Raw genomic sequence first — 15,318 nt, 5'->3', positions numbered from 1 at the left:
ATTTTCAATAATAATTAACGAGAACTTAGAGTATAATATGATTATAAAAATATAATCTTACAAACAAATTTTCAAATAAAATTTTAGAGGTTTGGCAAGCAAATAAATTAATTATATCATGTTTCCTATTTCTGTTTCTGTTAATTATAATAAAAAAATATGTAACTAATATTTAAAAAAAATATAAATTTATGATGCTCATTTAATCAATTAATAATTAATGAACTATTTGTAAATTCTGAAATAAAATATTTTATAAAGCGAATTTAAATCTTATTTTTAATTAATTTAAAAATATAATCCAAGTTATGCTATTGAAAATATTAACATAAATTAATTCAAGTATCTTAAATTTATGATTGTAATTTTTTGTTTTTAGCAACTTTATAACTTTTCTTGTAACAAAAATTATATAACACACAAAAGATAATCATTGATTGATATTATAAAGAATCAGCGAAAAAAAATAAATTACACATATCAAGAGATAAATTGATATATAAATAATTCATATTATTAAAAAAATTGATTCAGTTGAAAATAAAAAAATATTTTAGCATAAGAACTGAACAACTGAGAATATTTTTTTGCTCTAAATGGCTAGCAATAGTGTAAATAACCTTAATAATACAAAAAGTGTAGCATTTTAACAAGATTAAAAGTCCGAAAATAAAGATGGACAATAAAAAAATTTAGGAAATAGGGAAAGAGATTTAAGTAACTACAAAAATAAGTCTTAAATTTCATCAAGTCCTTTAATAGGAAGTGGTAAATTGACTCTAAAGAAAAAAGGTTAGTTAAATTAGTTGATTAAACCTTTTTAAAATCACCAAAATGAACCAGATCTCAAGAGCTCTTAAGGGTTTTATATGAATGAAGACTTAATCATATATCCTCGTCATCAAATGAGTCATAATCACAATTCTTCTTCGATAAACGTGAGTGGGGTAAAAGTTTCATCATCTTCAAGTTTATAATAATTTGGCTCTTCAACTTATTTGAATTCTAATCCTAAATATCACTCATCACACGATATTAAGTTAGGTATAGAGATGATTGGACATAGAGGAGCAAATACATCACATTTAAGTGGAAGAGAGAACGCCTACTAATCTAATCCAAATTTTTTTTCTACTTTAACATCTACTAATAAGAAGTGGTCTTAAGAGTAAGTATACACAACATTCTACAAAAAGCGTGATAATAATGAAGTTATTCTCATCCCTGAAAAATTTTGGGAATAAGATAAGAGTTTTGTTCCCTTTAAAAAAATTTGGGCTGACCATGAATAAATAAATTCATAAATGGTTACCCAGTTTATATAAAAGAAGTAACAGCTTTAACAAGATGACCACAAAAATACAAGTAATAAAGAATAAGAAGATCTAAGTTAGGATTATGAACATCTTGGAATTCATGAAAGTAAAAAGAAAACAAATAAAAATATCAGAGGATCTTCTTTAGATGCGCCACAAAAGTTGCATTTAACAAATAAATAAATAAACTCAAATAATATCTAAAAGCAATCAAAAAATTAAAATAAACATGAAATCGAAAGTGTTTTTAAAACTCATTTTTAATCAAAACAACTGAACGGATTTGATAAAACTAAACTTGTTAATAATCTCCATTTAAAAATAGTGTCCAACTAAACAGGAATTAATAAAGAGGAATTTCATGAAAGCAATACTGATAAAAGTGGAAGAGGAGTTGGGAGTCTTTCAGTGTTAGATGATAACATTAACCATAAAAAAAATGGGTTTCTTCCTAAGATGGGAAATAAACATATGTAGAATAGCTCTATGATGGACCTGACTATGAAAGATGAAATAGAATTGCAATTAAATTAAAACAGATATTCACAAAATGTTTATGATGCTAAGATATTCTAAATAGAGTAGTAAGTTTATAATGATGCATACGAAAAAATATAAACAAATTAGTAGCAGATAGATAAAATATCTAAAAAAACTCGTGTTTACAATAAGCATAATATAGTAGAGTCATTAGATACTTAGTAAGTAGTGTAAGATAAAAAAAACACAGCAATAAACAATGAAAGAGAGTTCGCAATTTAGCGTCCTTCTATTATTTGCTGTTGGATAGATAACGATTAAGATACGTGGAAACCGTAGCCTAGGATAGGAGCAACTTTAAATATAGCAGGCTATGATGGTAAAAGAGAGATGATATTAATTGGCGGAATATCTTCTGACATGGTAAAAGATGTCTTGGTTATTGATGCTGAAAGCTATTTATATGATACTCTAAAACATATCTAAGAATTGAAAAGGTAAGAGTAAGAAGACTACAAGGAAGAAATTAATAAAAGAAAAATGAATAAAGAAAGAAGGATTAGCAAAATTAGTAAAAGAAACTCTTTAATCTACAATTTGCAATTAAATGGATAAAATTAGGGAAGTAGCACTCCTAGTTTAAAGAAGCAAAAAGAAAACTCAGTAGAAAAAACAGAGAAGGAAAAATAGCAAGACTATGAAGATTTATTTAACAAATACTTGTATGGAAAAGATAACTTTTCATAAAGGTATAATCATACAACAGTAGAAATATATCGAAGGACTAAGCTTTTAATATTTGGTGGAGAAATTTTGAGTAATGACCCAAGTCATCAAGCTGGGCAATAAAGGTAAAAGCTACGTCCTCATCACAGAAATTGCTTAAATGATTTAATATCGTTCGATATGTCAACATATGAATGGAGAGCTCACATAGGAAGAGGTGAAATAATAGAGGCTAGAAGAAATCACACTTCCACGATGGTTGGCTAAAAACATATGGTAGTTATAGGAGGATTAAACTCTGAAGGGAGAGCTTTAGAGGATTTTTATGTGTTAGACATAAACACTTTTAGATGGATAAATATACATGTAGTTCATAATAAATACGTACATCCATTTACTTAAGGAATTGCTTACCATGCATGCTGCTTTGTATCAGAAGATGAAAATTCTAGCTCTATAAATATACTTGGTAACGGATATTATAATCTTCTCAATCAAAATGGCAACTCTCACAAAGAAAAAAAGTTTACAAACAACAATGCTGTGCCATCTTTTATTAAAGAAGAAGGATTATATCTTTTTGGTGGTGTAGATTCAACTAATAACTATATCAAAAATAAAATGTTTGTATTAAAGCAGAATGGAAATCCTCCTGTTTGGATAGAACTAAACACAATAGGTAATTTTTAATTTAAAATGACTTTAATTAAATTATTGCTTTTTTTTTTTTAAATAGGTAAATCTCCAGACAGAAGGTGCGGACATTCATTGAACTACATGTATAATATGTCGATTGTTGTCATATATGGAGGAAAATTTGAAAGTCAGAACTACACAAAATATTATGATGACTTGCATGTATTAAACTTAAAGAATTTAGAGTGGATTCAAGTCAATTTAGAAGGAAATAGGAAGCAGCCTCGTGCTATGCATAGCACATGCATCAACCATAAATAGTTAATTGTTTTTGGAGGACTTAATGATAAAGGTTTCTTAAAAGGAAATATCGAAATTGTGGAATTTGATCAAATGATAGTATTTAAATTAAAAAGATAGTAAAATTATAGTTTAAGCTATCACTAAGAATTAACTTCAAAGCAACAGATTAAAATGGAGGACCCATTACTACTAGAGCTCATGTAAAAAGGAGACTAAAAAGAAAGTAATTAACAATCTACTCAATAGCCTAATAATGCCTTAAGTATGTAAAAAATGAAAGATAGAGTATTCTTAATAGACCCAGAATAAGAACGTATTATTAAAAAAAACTTAGATGAATTAAGAAATGCACCTCATACAGATTAGCCTGAAGAAAAGTGGAAGCCTCCATAAAAATCTCAAAGCACAAATAATCTGCAAGTCAATAGATTCTAGTCTCATATTCCTCTACAAGCTCCTTAAAAAACATATTTACCTCTTCCATTATCAATTTTGAAAAAAAAAGATGGATGAAAAAATTTTGGAAAAAAAAGTTATTAATAAATAAATAAATAATCAAATTATATTAAACAAACAAACAAATTTATTAAAATATAAAAATTACAGTTTATATAAATCATAAGTAATATTATGAAATATATTTTTTCTTTTTCTTCAATAAAAGCTATAAATAAAAAAATTTTATTAAACAAACAAACAAATTTGATAAAAATTAAAAATTAATAGTTAATATAAAACAAAAGTAAGATTATGAAATTTTTTTTCCTTTTTCTTCAATAATAATTTAATATTCTTCTATTATATTAAATGATCTGTAATCTTCACTTAAATTTTTACTTTTAATTTATATGCACTAGTCTTGTTATGCATGTAAGAAGAAAAATTTTTACCTAATTAATTTATTATTTTTTAAAAAATCGATAGTACAAGCTTTTTATTTATCTTTACTTCTTCTTCATTTTAATCATTTTCATTTAATGTATGGTAGTTTATGTATAACATCTTAAGGCAATTACTGATTAAAAAAGTATTCAAATTTTTAAAATAAAATAAATAAATTTGCCTTTTAACTTGATTTCTTTATTTTAAATATACTCCTATTAATATAAAGCAAATGCAAAAATGTTGAAAATATTCTTAAAAAAAATAAGCTATCAATTGAATTAAATATTTTAACTTAAAGTTTTGCTAATAAAAACTAAATTTTTTTCTAGCTTGAATTTACTTTAAATTGAAAGTACCTCCCAATTTTAAATTTACTTAACTTTTAATTTCTTCTTTGATTTGTGTGTAATTATGATCAAAATTTATTGTTTGAACTGTAAAGTAGACAATTTTTAGATGGTTGCTTTTCATATTTGAAAAATATATTTTTTAATATTTTAGATTCTTTAGTTGAAGCCATAAAATCTACTTTTTAGGGACCATTAGAACAATAGAAATAAAAATTTTATTAATTCTATAATAGTTTTTTATTTTAAATTTCAGTGTTTTTTTAAAACAAACAATTTATTTCAATTTTATCAGAATAAAAAATTTTTAAATTAGGAAATACTATGGTGATGTTTATGATATAAATAGCATCATTTAGATTAATAGCTAAATATTTACCGCTTATTCTAAATTTGCTCATAACTATTTACACAGTTTAAAAAATTTTTTAATGGTGGATAGTTTTAACAAGAATGAAGTTTTCTTATAAAAGAAATAAATTTGATATATTAATTTTTACTCGCTTACAGGGTATTTATAAATAAGGATACCTACACTTGTATGCAAGTTATCAAATGTCTACCTTTAATTATTTAGTAGAAATTCGTTTTTAAAAGGGAAACCTAACCAAATAAATAGATTACGTATAACAATAAATAGGTCATTTATTCAAATATGTTTGATTAATTTCAACAAATTTCTAAACAAGCTATTTGCCTCGAATAATTAAACAAGTTAAGGAAATAAAATTAGGGGTCTTTATATATTTCCAAAGTAAGTGAGTCAGCAGGTTTGATAACAACTCCAGAAAAGAGTTGAATTAATAAAAACTTAAAGAATTTGCAAAAAATGATCGAATTTTTATCGTTTTGATCTTTTTTTAAAAATACATCAATCAAAGCATCTAAATCTATTAAAGTTCCCTTATAATTAATGTAAAAAGCCAAAATTATTTACATTGAAATAGGAAATAGTGTATAATTATACTCGTGGATTGTATGAAATAAAATATACTTTTAATTAAATTGTTGTAAATATTCAAATATGTTCTCTACCATATATATAATCATCCATACAATCATTCAAATGAATGGAGTGAATAGAGTTTTTAAATTAAACCAATTAACAGAATCAAATCTGATAGAGTTAAATATCTGAAATGGAGGTTACTGCCTATGAGAAAAATAAAAAAAATAAAAAAATAAATAATATTATTATTTTAGCATAAATGATTGGAATGTAGATGCTAGCTTAGATAAGTATTAAATGGGTGATTGATCAATCGATTGATAAATATGGAGAATAAGAAAGTGAATATAATTTAATAATTTACCATAAACATTGTATGTAAAAACAAATATAAATTTGATTTATTATTAATTGGTTCATGTTTTAATGAATAATAATTACTCTAAGCATATCTTTAAATTGATGCATTTCCTGCTTCTCTTTTTTAATTAAAAAATAACTAGTTATTTGTGAATTTCCTTCAAAAGTATAATCAAATAATCATTCTGGCTTTTTATATGGAGATGCTTCTATTTTTATTATCTTTTTGATCTTACTTTTTATTAGGAATCAATTCATTAAATTATGATTTTTATAATTCCAATAAAAAAAGGTTATAGGTTAAAAAAGCAATAATAAGCAAGTTAATTACAATAAATTAATAAAAAAGTAAGAAAGAAAGTGGTCTCCTTTGGAAAGACATTACAAAAAGCAAATACAGAAAAGCAAAATACCAAAAAAATATTCCATCAATACTTTTGTATTGATCAAGTATTATATTACATCATTTTTATTTTAGTTACTTTAAAAATTTTATTTAATCATATTCCCTTTATCACAATATCTAATACTAGGTAGACATCAATTTCTAATAGCAAGTTTTGAATTTAATCAGTAAAGGAACCTAGCTTAAGATATCATAAAAAATTTGTTTAACATGTCTAATAATTAGCAATATAAAGAGCATCTTGAGAAAGCTTAACAAAACTTTTAAAGTAATGATGAAGGAGGAGGTGGAGGGTAATAAAGAAACTAAATTGGTTAGTAAGTAGGAGGAAAAGCTCGAAATAATTAGCAGGCATAGATCGATCAGTTTCAACGTTTCTTGAATTCATAAGGAGGAGAATAATATTACAGTAGATAAAAAAGGAAGCCATAAGGATAAGGCAAGACAATTGAAAATTTAATTAAGAGAATCTTTTAATCTACTGCTAAATTTGAAGAATTCAATAAATTATGCTAATAGTAGAAGAGATCAATATGTTCAAATATGATAGGCAAATCTGATTTATATTTTTAGTGCTTTGATTGTAACAAAGAAAACCAAGACACCATACTTTGCTAATCTTGCTTTGTTAAAGGATCTCACACTTACCATAAAGTAGTTTACTTTAATGATATGGATGATGGAGGTTAATGTGATTGTGGAGATGCTTCGTAGAAGTACCCTACTTTTTGCGAAGATCATCCAGTAAAAAAGAAAGAAACTGAACACGAAAAATAAAGAATGTTAGCTTTGATTTCTCCTGAAATTAGAGAAAAAATAACTGAATATTTTGAGTAGGAATTTATTAAGGTTTTTAAAGCTTTAGACACTGCAAAATCTGGCCAATGCTTCTCAATTTCTTAAGACATATTTTAATTGTTAAATAATATGATTTATTTAATGAATAATCGAGTTCCTATGATATATTTGATATCTGATTTGCTTACTAAGCATTTAGATTTCTAGCCTGCATCATATGAAAAGCATATTCAAGATTAAATCATCACTATCAACCAATCTCCGTATCCCAGTTTCCTTTCCAAAAACAAAAAAACCAGTAAAAAGAAACGTTAGTCTAAAGAAATAAAAGATGAAAACAATTCGTAAAATATAACTTCATCTTAAAACATTTACTAATCTAGTTCGACTGGACTAGCTCAAGAAGATGGAATATTTGGGTCTTAATTTAGTTTATCAAGCAGGTTTCCTTAAGGAGCAATTAATTTTAAAGAAAATAGCAGTACCAAATAAATTAATAATAGTGGAATTTAAAATAACTTGTAGAGGCAAGAGGGAGATAATACTTTATTGCAATAAATGACTTCAAGTATTGGTGGGTTAATAAATTAATAAATGATAAACTAAAATAATGGATTTAATTTAAATGATTTATCATATTTATTCTAGCAGCAATAAAAAAGCACTCTAGAAAATGCTTTAACGGCAAACTAATAAATTTTATCTAATTCTACTGCTTCTTAAAATTATTTCGCTTAAGATAATTTCTTTCCTCAGAATTCTGATCCTATTCTTTAAGCTTCAGTAGTTAGTAGTAGTAATTTAGGAGGTATTACAAGCTTGAACAATTTATCAGATATTTAAGTAAGTTAAAATCTAAATTAGCATAATTAGTACGGATATAATAATACTGCTACTCCTACAACACCATACAATACTGGATTAAATATGAGTTAGTATATTTATGCATCACCTTTTATTACTAATATTGGAGGAAATATTATGTAGACTCCTTTTGCTTTTTAGTAAATGGCATCTCCTTCCCCTTTCTGGACTTACAGCCCATATATTCCTCAATAAATTCCTTAATTTGGTAATAAATAAGATTAAAATTTTGTCTTAAATTCTTCTAATTTAGCTTCTTCTACACCAGCTTAAGTGAATTTATTATCTAACATATCTTTGTATTCTAATTAGCCATAGCAGTAATAATTTTATCTTCCCCCACCAATGTAGCTATTGTAGGAGCAAACTATTGAAGAAAGTAACAATCTTCCATGTTTTGCATAATCAAATATAATTTAAGAATCATCTTTATTAACTGCTCCATCACCAATTTAGAAACTAAATAAAGAAAATTTAAGTTATTAAAATTTAGAAAATTAAACATAGCAAGTTAATCAATAGTCACAGTAGTAGTAATAAACAAAACCCAATCAGGATATTCCATTATAATTAAATGATGCAAATATTGAAGTTTAAAATTAGAACCAAGATAATAATAATAAAATAATTGAAGAATCTTAAAATAATAATCCTAAATAAAATAACAATCTTTCGGGTAGTATAAATATTTTTAAATTTTTGAGTTCAAGCAGAGTAAGTTTTGGATTAAACGATACCTCATCAATACTTTGTAACTAATAAAGGCAAGATCTTAATGATGATTTCAAAGACTAAAATGAAAATGATACTAGAGAAAAGAGAATCTCATTTTCTTAGCCACTATTTAAATAGCAAAGTTATGATTTATCATAGAAGGATCAATAAAAAAATCAGCTTTAGGTGGAGGGAATTTAGTAAAAAAAAGATTAAAATAAATCAAAAATATTTGAAGAAGATGATAATTTAAGCGAGCTTTAATAATTTAAATCATAAACTTAAAAAAAATTTGTAGAATTTCCAAGTGTTCCATAAACTCCTATTGCTGCTAATTAAAATACCCCTAAAGATAATAATTTATTTTAGTAACCTTTTTAAATAGACAATTCTAATTTTTAGTTTACAAATTCTTAAACAAATACTAAAAAATGGGTTGAATTTCCTTAATTAACAGAATCCACGAGTAAAGATTAAATTAAAGAAAACTAAATAAATTTAGTTTAGCCAAGTGATAATAAACCTTTAATTTCAAGCAAACAAACGTTAAATAATTTTTAATCTTAATCTTCAAATGTGAACACTCAATAAATAAATGAATTATAAAACATTTATTCTGTAAAAAGTGTAATAAATCAAATAGAAAATTAATCTCCTTCAGATTCAAACGATTTAAATATTTAATCAAATCAAAACGATAGTGAAAACGCATCTAAGTCTTCTTAAGATTAAAATAATATCCCAAACACAAAGGCCGTCTCTATAAGTGGAAATTTGAGAGAATAATTATAATAAAATAACAAAATAGAAGTGGAATCAGAGGAAGCATCTTAAAGCCCTTCAAAACAAGATAAAGAAACTTTATAATTCACTATTTAGCAAAAAAAGCACTAATAGTAGATAATAAATTAAATTTTGAAGCGCAGAGCTACTCTAGAAATAGATGATATTCTGGGCGGCGATAAATAAAAATAAGATAATGAGCTAACTTCAAGAAAAAAATAACATACTGAAGATTAATTTGAGACATAAAAAATTTAAAATACAGAAATAACTCTATTTAATTAAAAGAAAATCTAAACATTATCATAAAATAATTAAGAAATTGAAATCGAATAAGACAAGCAAGGGAAATTAGAAGAGCAGAAAGAGTAAAACCTTGAAAAAATCTAATCTGAAAAATCCTAATTAGATTTAGAGTCTGAGAAAGAGAAATGGTGTCTTTTAGAACTTCTATTTCTTTATTATCCAAAATACTGTAATGATCAAACAGATAAAAATCTACAAAAAGTTATTATGATTGCTTTTTTAGATTAAATTTTTCGTCCTCTTCTGGTTAAGTTTTACTCAACTTACTTTGATCTAATAATTGAAACTAGCAAGTTTGAGTTTTATTTGTGGAAAATTTGCTTTCAGTTCTTTAATGAAAGTTTAGAGAGTGACTTTGTTATTAACAATACAGTGATGATAGAAAAAGTAGTTAAAGGTGTTGAAGAAATAACTTAGGATTTTAAAACAAAAAATTATGGACAAACTATCAATAAAAGAAAAATATTAGAGACAATTGTTCTCGCATTTTTGTAGTAAAGAAATGCTAAATATTATGGAAGGACAAATAGAAAATTACTACAATTATATTTAGAAAGCATGAGCTAAAGCAATTTAATGACTCATATAAGCTTTGATCACAGCTGTGAATATTTAAACTTCGAGGCAATATTAACTAGAATTTCATAGCTAATAAATAGAAACGTAAGATCAATTTATCACATAGATTCACAGACATTTATCCACATTTCATAGTCTATCTTAAACTAACTAAATAATTTTATAAATGGCCCTTTATTTATAGAATTTGTCCTTTAATTTAGTGTTCCTAGTGTTTAGCATTTGAAGAAAAAAGATGATGGATAGGATGCAGAAAAAATTTACCCTTTTTTCAATAACAAGGTAAGAATTTTTTTAATATATTTTGCTTAATTTTATGTAGAATCTACTTCTCCTGTAGCTTCGCAAGTTTCTAGCTTCACTGTCTCTTAGCAAAACCTCAATAGTAATTAATTATAAATGCAAGGTTCATCAAGATAATCTTTCACTAATATTTAAGCTAATCCTTCTTAATATCTAGGCAGGTTAAGCTTTTGTTCAGGAACATAGCTTGATTCTTAAAATAATTCTAATAACTCTCAAAGTGTTTCACCAGATAACCTTGGAGAAAACTTTGAATTCTATACTCTAATTAAACAATATTTACCAAATGAATATGGTAGTAATGAATCTATTGATAATTTATTGATTAATTTGACAGGATACTTGACTAAGGTTTTGTACTTTGTTGAGTTAAAAGAAAGAAACTACGACTTAAATGACCCAACAGCTCATTTACTCGCTGAGGAGGAAGGCTATGATAATCCTAATTCAGAACTTACATTACTATAGTTATACAAAAGCTCAAAATTATATGACTACGATTTTTCTTGCCTATAATTTATATTTACTTTGATTCCTAATAATAGCTTAACCCTATAGGCTATGTGGTAGGCAATTTAATCTTTAATAATTAGGGAAAAAAATACTAAGCAATAACAGCTGCATTTATTTGATTTAAGTGTCGAAAAAATAATTTCTGATCCAGTCTGTCAATTAAATGTTGAGTATTTTCTGTTTACACTTTGCAATATTTGTATCAATAGCATATCATTGCTAAATGCATTATCTCCAAACTAAAAATTATAGAATGTGTAAAATCAAACAATTATAATTAAATTTCGTGATTTATTTTTAACATTTTAAAAAGGTCTTGGATGAAGCAATCAGTAGAATTCGCAGTTATTATGTCCTTCTTTGATAAACCACTACAAGACTTTTACTAAGTAAAGGAAAATTTAAAAGAAAGATTTGAAATAAATGTGTAATATTTAGATCTTGAGGGATGTGTCTCTAAAGTAGCTGAATGGGATGAAAATCATAAAAAATTCAGGTTGAAAAAAGAATTCTAAAACATGTTTGAACCATATTATGCTGAAAGGAATAGAGGCTTAGCCAATGACATGTACTAAACTTTAAAGTAATAAATGTAAAAAGATTTTTAGAGTGATCTCATTTTAGGTAACATGCTAGAATTTATGGAGACAAAGAGGTGCCATAATGAAAAAAAGAGTAAAAGAAATATATTTTCATCAAACTAGTCTCTGCTTTTGAGAAATATCAATTTTTTACAATTTTTGAGTAAGATTTGTGAAAACCTTTAAGAAATTTCAGCTATAAACATGAACATTGCGAAACACGCTGTAAAACTTCTTTAAATTATATTTATTAGGAGTTCTATAGACCGAAAGAATCACTAAATAATTAACTAAAATTAAGATAAGAGTAGTTAATAGGGCTATAATACGTAATAAGCTGCCATGAATAATAGCTCTCAATAATAATAATAATCCTAACAAAGTGTCAATGGCTTATTGCAAGAAGATTTATATCTCTTTAGGCTATTTGTGTCAAATTAAAAGATAAAGGAGTAACTCACAAATTATAGTTCAGGTAAAGAAGATGATCTAAAAAGGTCAACTAAAAAGATAATTAACATTTTCAATGCATTTTAGGATATTTATTAGAAGGAGAATTCAATTATTTTGATGTAAATTAGGCGCAGGAATTCTTCAGTTGATGAAGAAAATAAGAAATCTGAAATAAAAAATTAGTAATAAAGAATTATGGAAGAATTCCGCAAAAAATAATAAAATTTTCTTTAGAAAAGTAACAGCAATAATGTTAATAAATTGGCTAATAATAATTTATCATCTAGCGTTTAAACAAATTAAGATTTAATTTGTTCAAGCTAATCAATAAGCTAAATTAAATAAAATGATGCACTAAGGATTACCTCTAATCCTTCCTTTGCTTGCTTGATGGATTAAAATGACGAAGCAAGTAACTTCTAAGTTTCTGATATAAACCTACATAGCTCTCACGATATTTATAAAGCAAAAAGATCTAATCCTCCTTTACCACCAGAATGTTTGATATGTAGGACAACATCTACTGAAAGAAGTGCAGTGCTTGTTATACCATGCTATTTAGCTCCAGACAATTTATTTAATTACTTCCTTAAAGAATCGTTTTGCAATGCTAGATTATAAACAGTTTAGTAGCAAGACGATGCTAATGCATCAAATTTAGATGTAATTCAAAATTAGATAGATTTAAAGAAATCAAAATTTTCTTGGAGTTTCACAGGTTGTACTCATCAAGTCCACTCAAAGTGTCATCTCGATGCTTAGCAAAATCTTTCTATAAAAAAGAAAGCTCGTTCAAATCATGAAAATAAACTTAATCTAAATGAGAGTTTTTGTGCTCATTGTAAAAGCTTATTAAATATTCGTTTAATAAATATTGAGTATTTCTTAAATTCATATGATTTTTCAAACATGATAGAAAGGTTGAATAATTCTCCTTAACTTATAAGAACTGAAAGCAGTTAAAGTTTAGCTGCTGTCCAATAAGCAGAAGCCATAAAAGAGAATAAAATGAATCATAATAATTAAATAGATTAAAACAGTAGTGATAAAGGATTAAATAATAGCAGAGATAATACCAAGTTAGCAAATTCTAACAATACTCCATAAACAGGTTATTTAAGCTTGCCTGAAATTATTCAAGAAGTAACAATGATCCAAGAGGAGTTAGTAGCTCCAAAAAGCATCCGAAATTAAATAAGAGAAGATATAGACGAACAATGTAAATAAGAAATAGAAGATCTATTCAGTTAACTTCGCAAAGAAATAGAAATGGTTTCAGCTGGAGAAGATTTAGGAACGATATTCTAGAAGTGCGCTTACTTCATGTCTGAAAGATATTTAAACAAAGATGTAATTAGTTACATTTAAAAAGAGTTGCCAATGAGTAAATCAGTCATTCTCAACTTTGCTGTTCTTCTTTAACAGAATCCACCTTCTATGATGGCAATTAAGTATATAAAGAATCGTCTTATTGGTAAATTACAAAGCATGAAAAATTTAAACCATCTCATTTTAAGATAACTTGATAAAAACGATAGTATTGATGAAATCTTTGTAGAGATATTAATAGATGTACTTTATATCGGATTTTTATATGATCCTCTGTAATAGAAAACAGCAAATTCGTTTTCTATTTATGAAGAAAAGGGAAGGTAGAGACCAAGAGATGGATTCGAGTGGACTTTTGTAATAGTAACATCTTTGCTAAAAATTATAAAAATGAATGTAGTAATTTAAGTTGCATGTCTCCTCCAAGCTTCTACCTCCTCTTCATTTGATTAAAATCCTTAATAAATCATAGGATTTACAAATATCTTGGAATCAATCAAAGCAAATTCATAGTTCAGAGCAAGTTTGTTTAACATGGTGCGTCCATTCATTTAAATGCTTGTTTGTTTCCTTCTTACTGTCTTTCCTTTCAGCTAAACTCAATTAGAGCTTCTTTAGAAGAACATACTTTTAGATGAAGACGAATACGTGCACTATGAGAATATTCTTTCCAAAGAGTTTATGACTATAGACCCAATATAAACCATTTAAGTGACTGGAGGTGAACTTTTTTTGAAGAACTTCCTTGAAATTTTATAAAATAAAGAAATTTAAGCAAAACTCTAATAATTTTTCATTCATAATCCTTTCAGAGAATTTAAATTAGTGCAATTACCTCTATCATATTCAGATTTCCATAAAGCATACTTCTTTAGAAAATGTTCCTAATGCAACTTCTTCCCAAAAGTAAAAGGATCTGATTTACATATATGTCTTATCTGTGGTGAAGTATTATGCAGCTATAAATGCGCACCTAAATAATAATCAAATTAACCCAAAAAAAAATAAAAGCTTATAAATAACTCCGAACTGAACAAGATAAGTATGATGTAAATCGAATAGGAAGAAATATAAAATGATATTTATGATAAATTCTTTAGTAATTTAGATTCATCAGATTTTGATTATGATCCTGGTAATCTATCAAGACATGCAATCTAAAAGCATTGTGGAAAATCTGCATTCTTAAACATACAGCGCACCACTTACATACTTATTGACTTTCCTAAAGCAATTTAATTCCATACAAAAGTGTTTGCAAATAGAATAGGTATTCCATTTTTGACAGGAAAGCCATTGATTGACTGGAATAAATATTTTATCGATAAAAAATTAATTGATCATATTACATAGATAATACAAGATAGACAATTAAGCTAGTACATAAGGCATTAGTTAATGATTAAACAGTCAGAAAATGCTCCAAAAACATTTAATCTTATGACATAGCTACCATGAGCAAGCAGTTAGTTTCTATTTATATAGTTTAATATTATTTTTTTTAAATTTAAATATATAAAAATAATCTCCTATAATTTTCAATAGATATTCATAAATAATATAATAATAATCATAACAATATTAATAAATCATAATATTAAAATAAAGCTTAAGAAAAGATAGATAACATTCAAAAAGAAATAATAAATTATTAATTAAAACAATAATATTTCCTAAAATAATTAAA

The 15,318-nt window shown here is 25.7% G+C and overlaps 2 protein-coding genes across 2 annotated transcripts; both read left to right on the top strand. All coding sequences in view use genetic code 6, as the record gives it.

Moving 5' to 3' along the window:
• Window positions 1-596: 596 nt before the first annotated feature.
• On the top strand, window positions 597-3,974 carry TTHERM_00522520 (kelch motif protein; the record flags this gene model as incomplete). Its single annotated transcript, XM_001014430.2, has 2 exons — window positions 597-3,201; window positions 3,259-3,974. 2 exons carry the CDS (start codon window positions 597-599, stop codon window positions 3,972-3,974), a joined length of 3,321 nt encoding a protein of 1,106 aa, XP_001014430.2.
• A 2,644-nt stretch (window positions 3,975-6,618) lies between these two features.
• On the top strand, window positions 6,619-15,089 carry TTHERM_00522500 (zinc finger protein; the record flags this gene model as incomplete). Its single annotated transcript, XM_001014428.2, has 2 exons — window positions 6,619-11,525; window positions 11,582-15,089. 2 exons carry the CDS (start codon window positions 6,619-6,621, stop codon window positions 15,087-15,089), a joined length of 8,415 nt encoding a protein of 2,804 aa, XP_001014428.2.
• Window positions 15,090-15,318: the final 229 nt, after the last annotated feature.

This window comes from Tetrahymena thermophila (assembly GCF_000189635.1).
Source record: "Tetrahymena thermophila SB210 genomic scaffold scf_8254664, whole genome shotgun sequence".
NCBI lineage: Eukaryota > Ciliophora > Oligohymenophorea > Hymenostomatida > Tetrahymenidae > Tetrahymena > Tetrahymena thermophila.
This window is presented reverse-complemented; position numbering and strand designations above follow the sequence as displayed.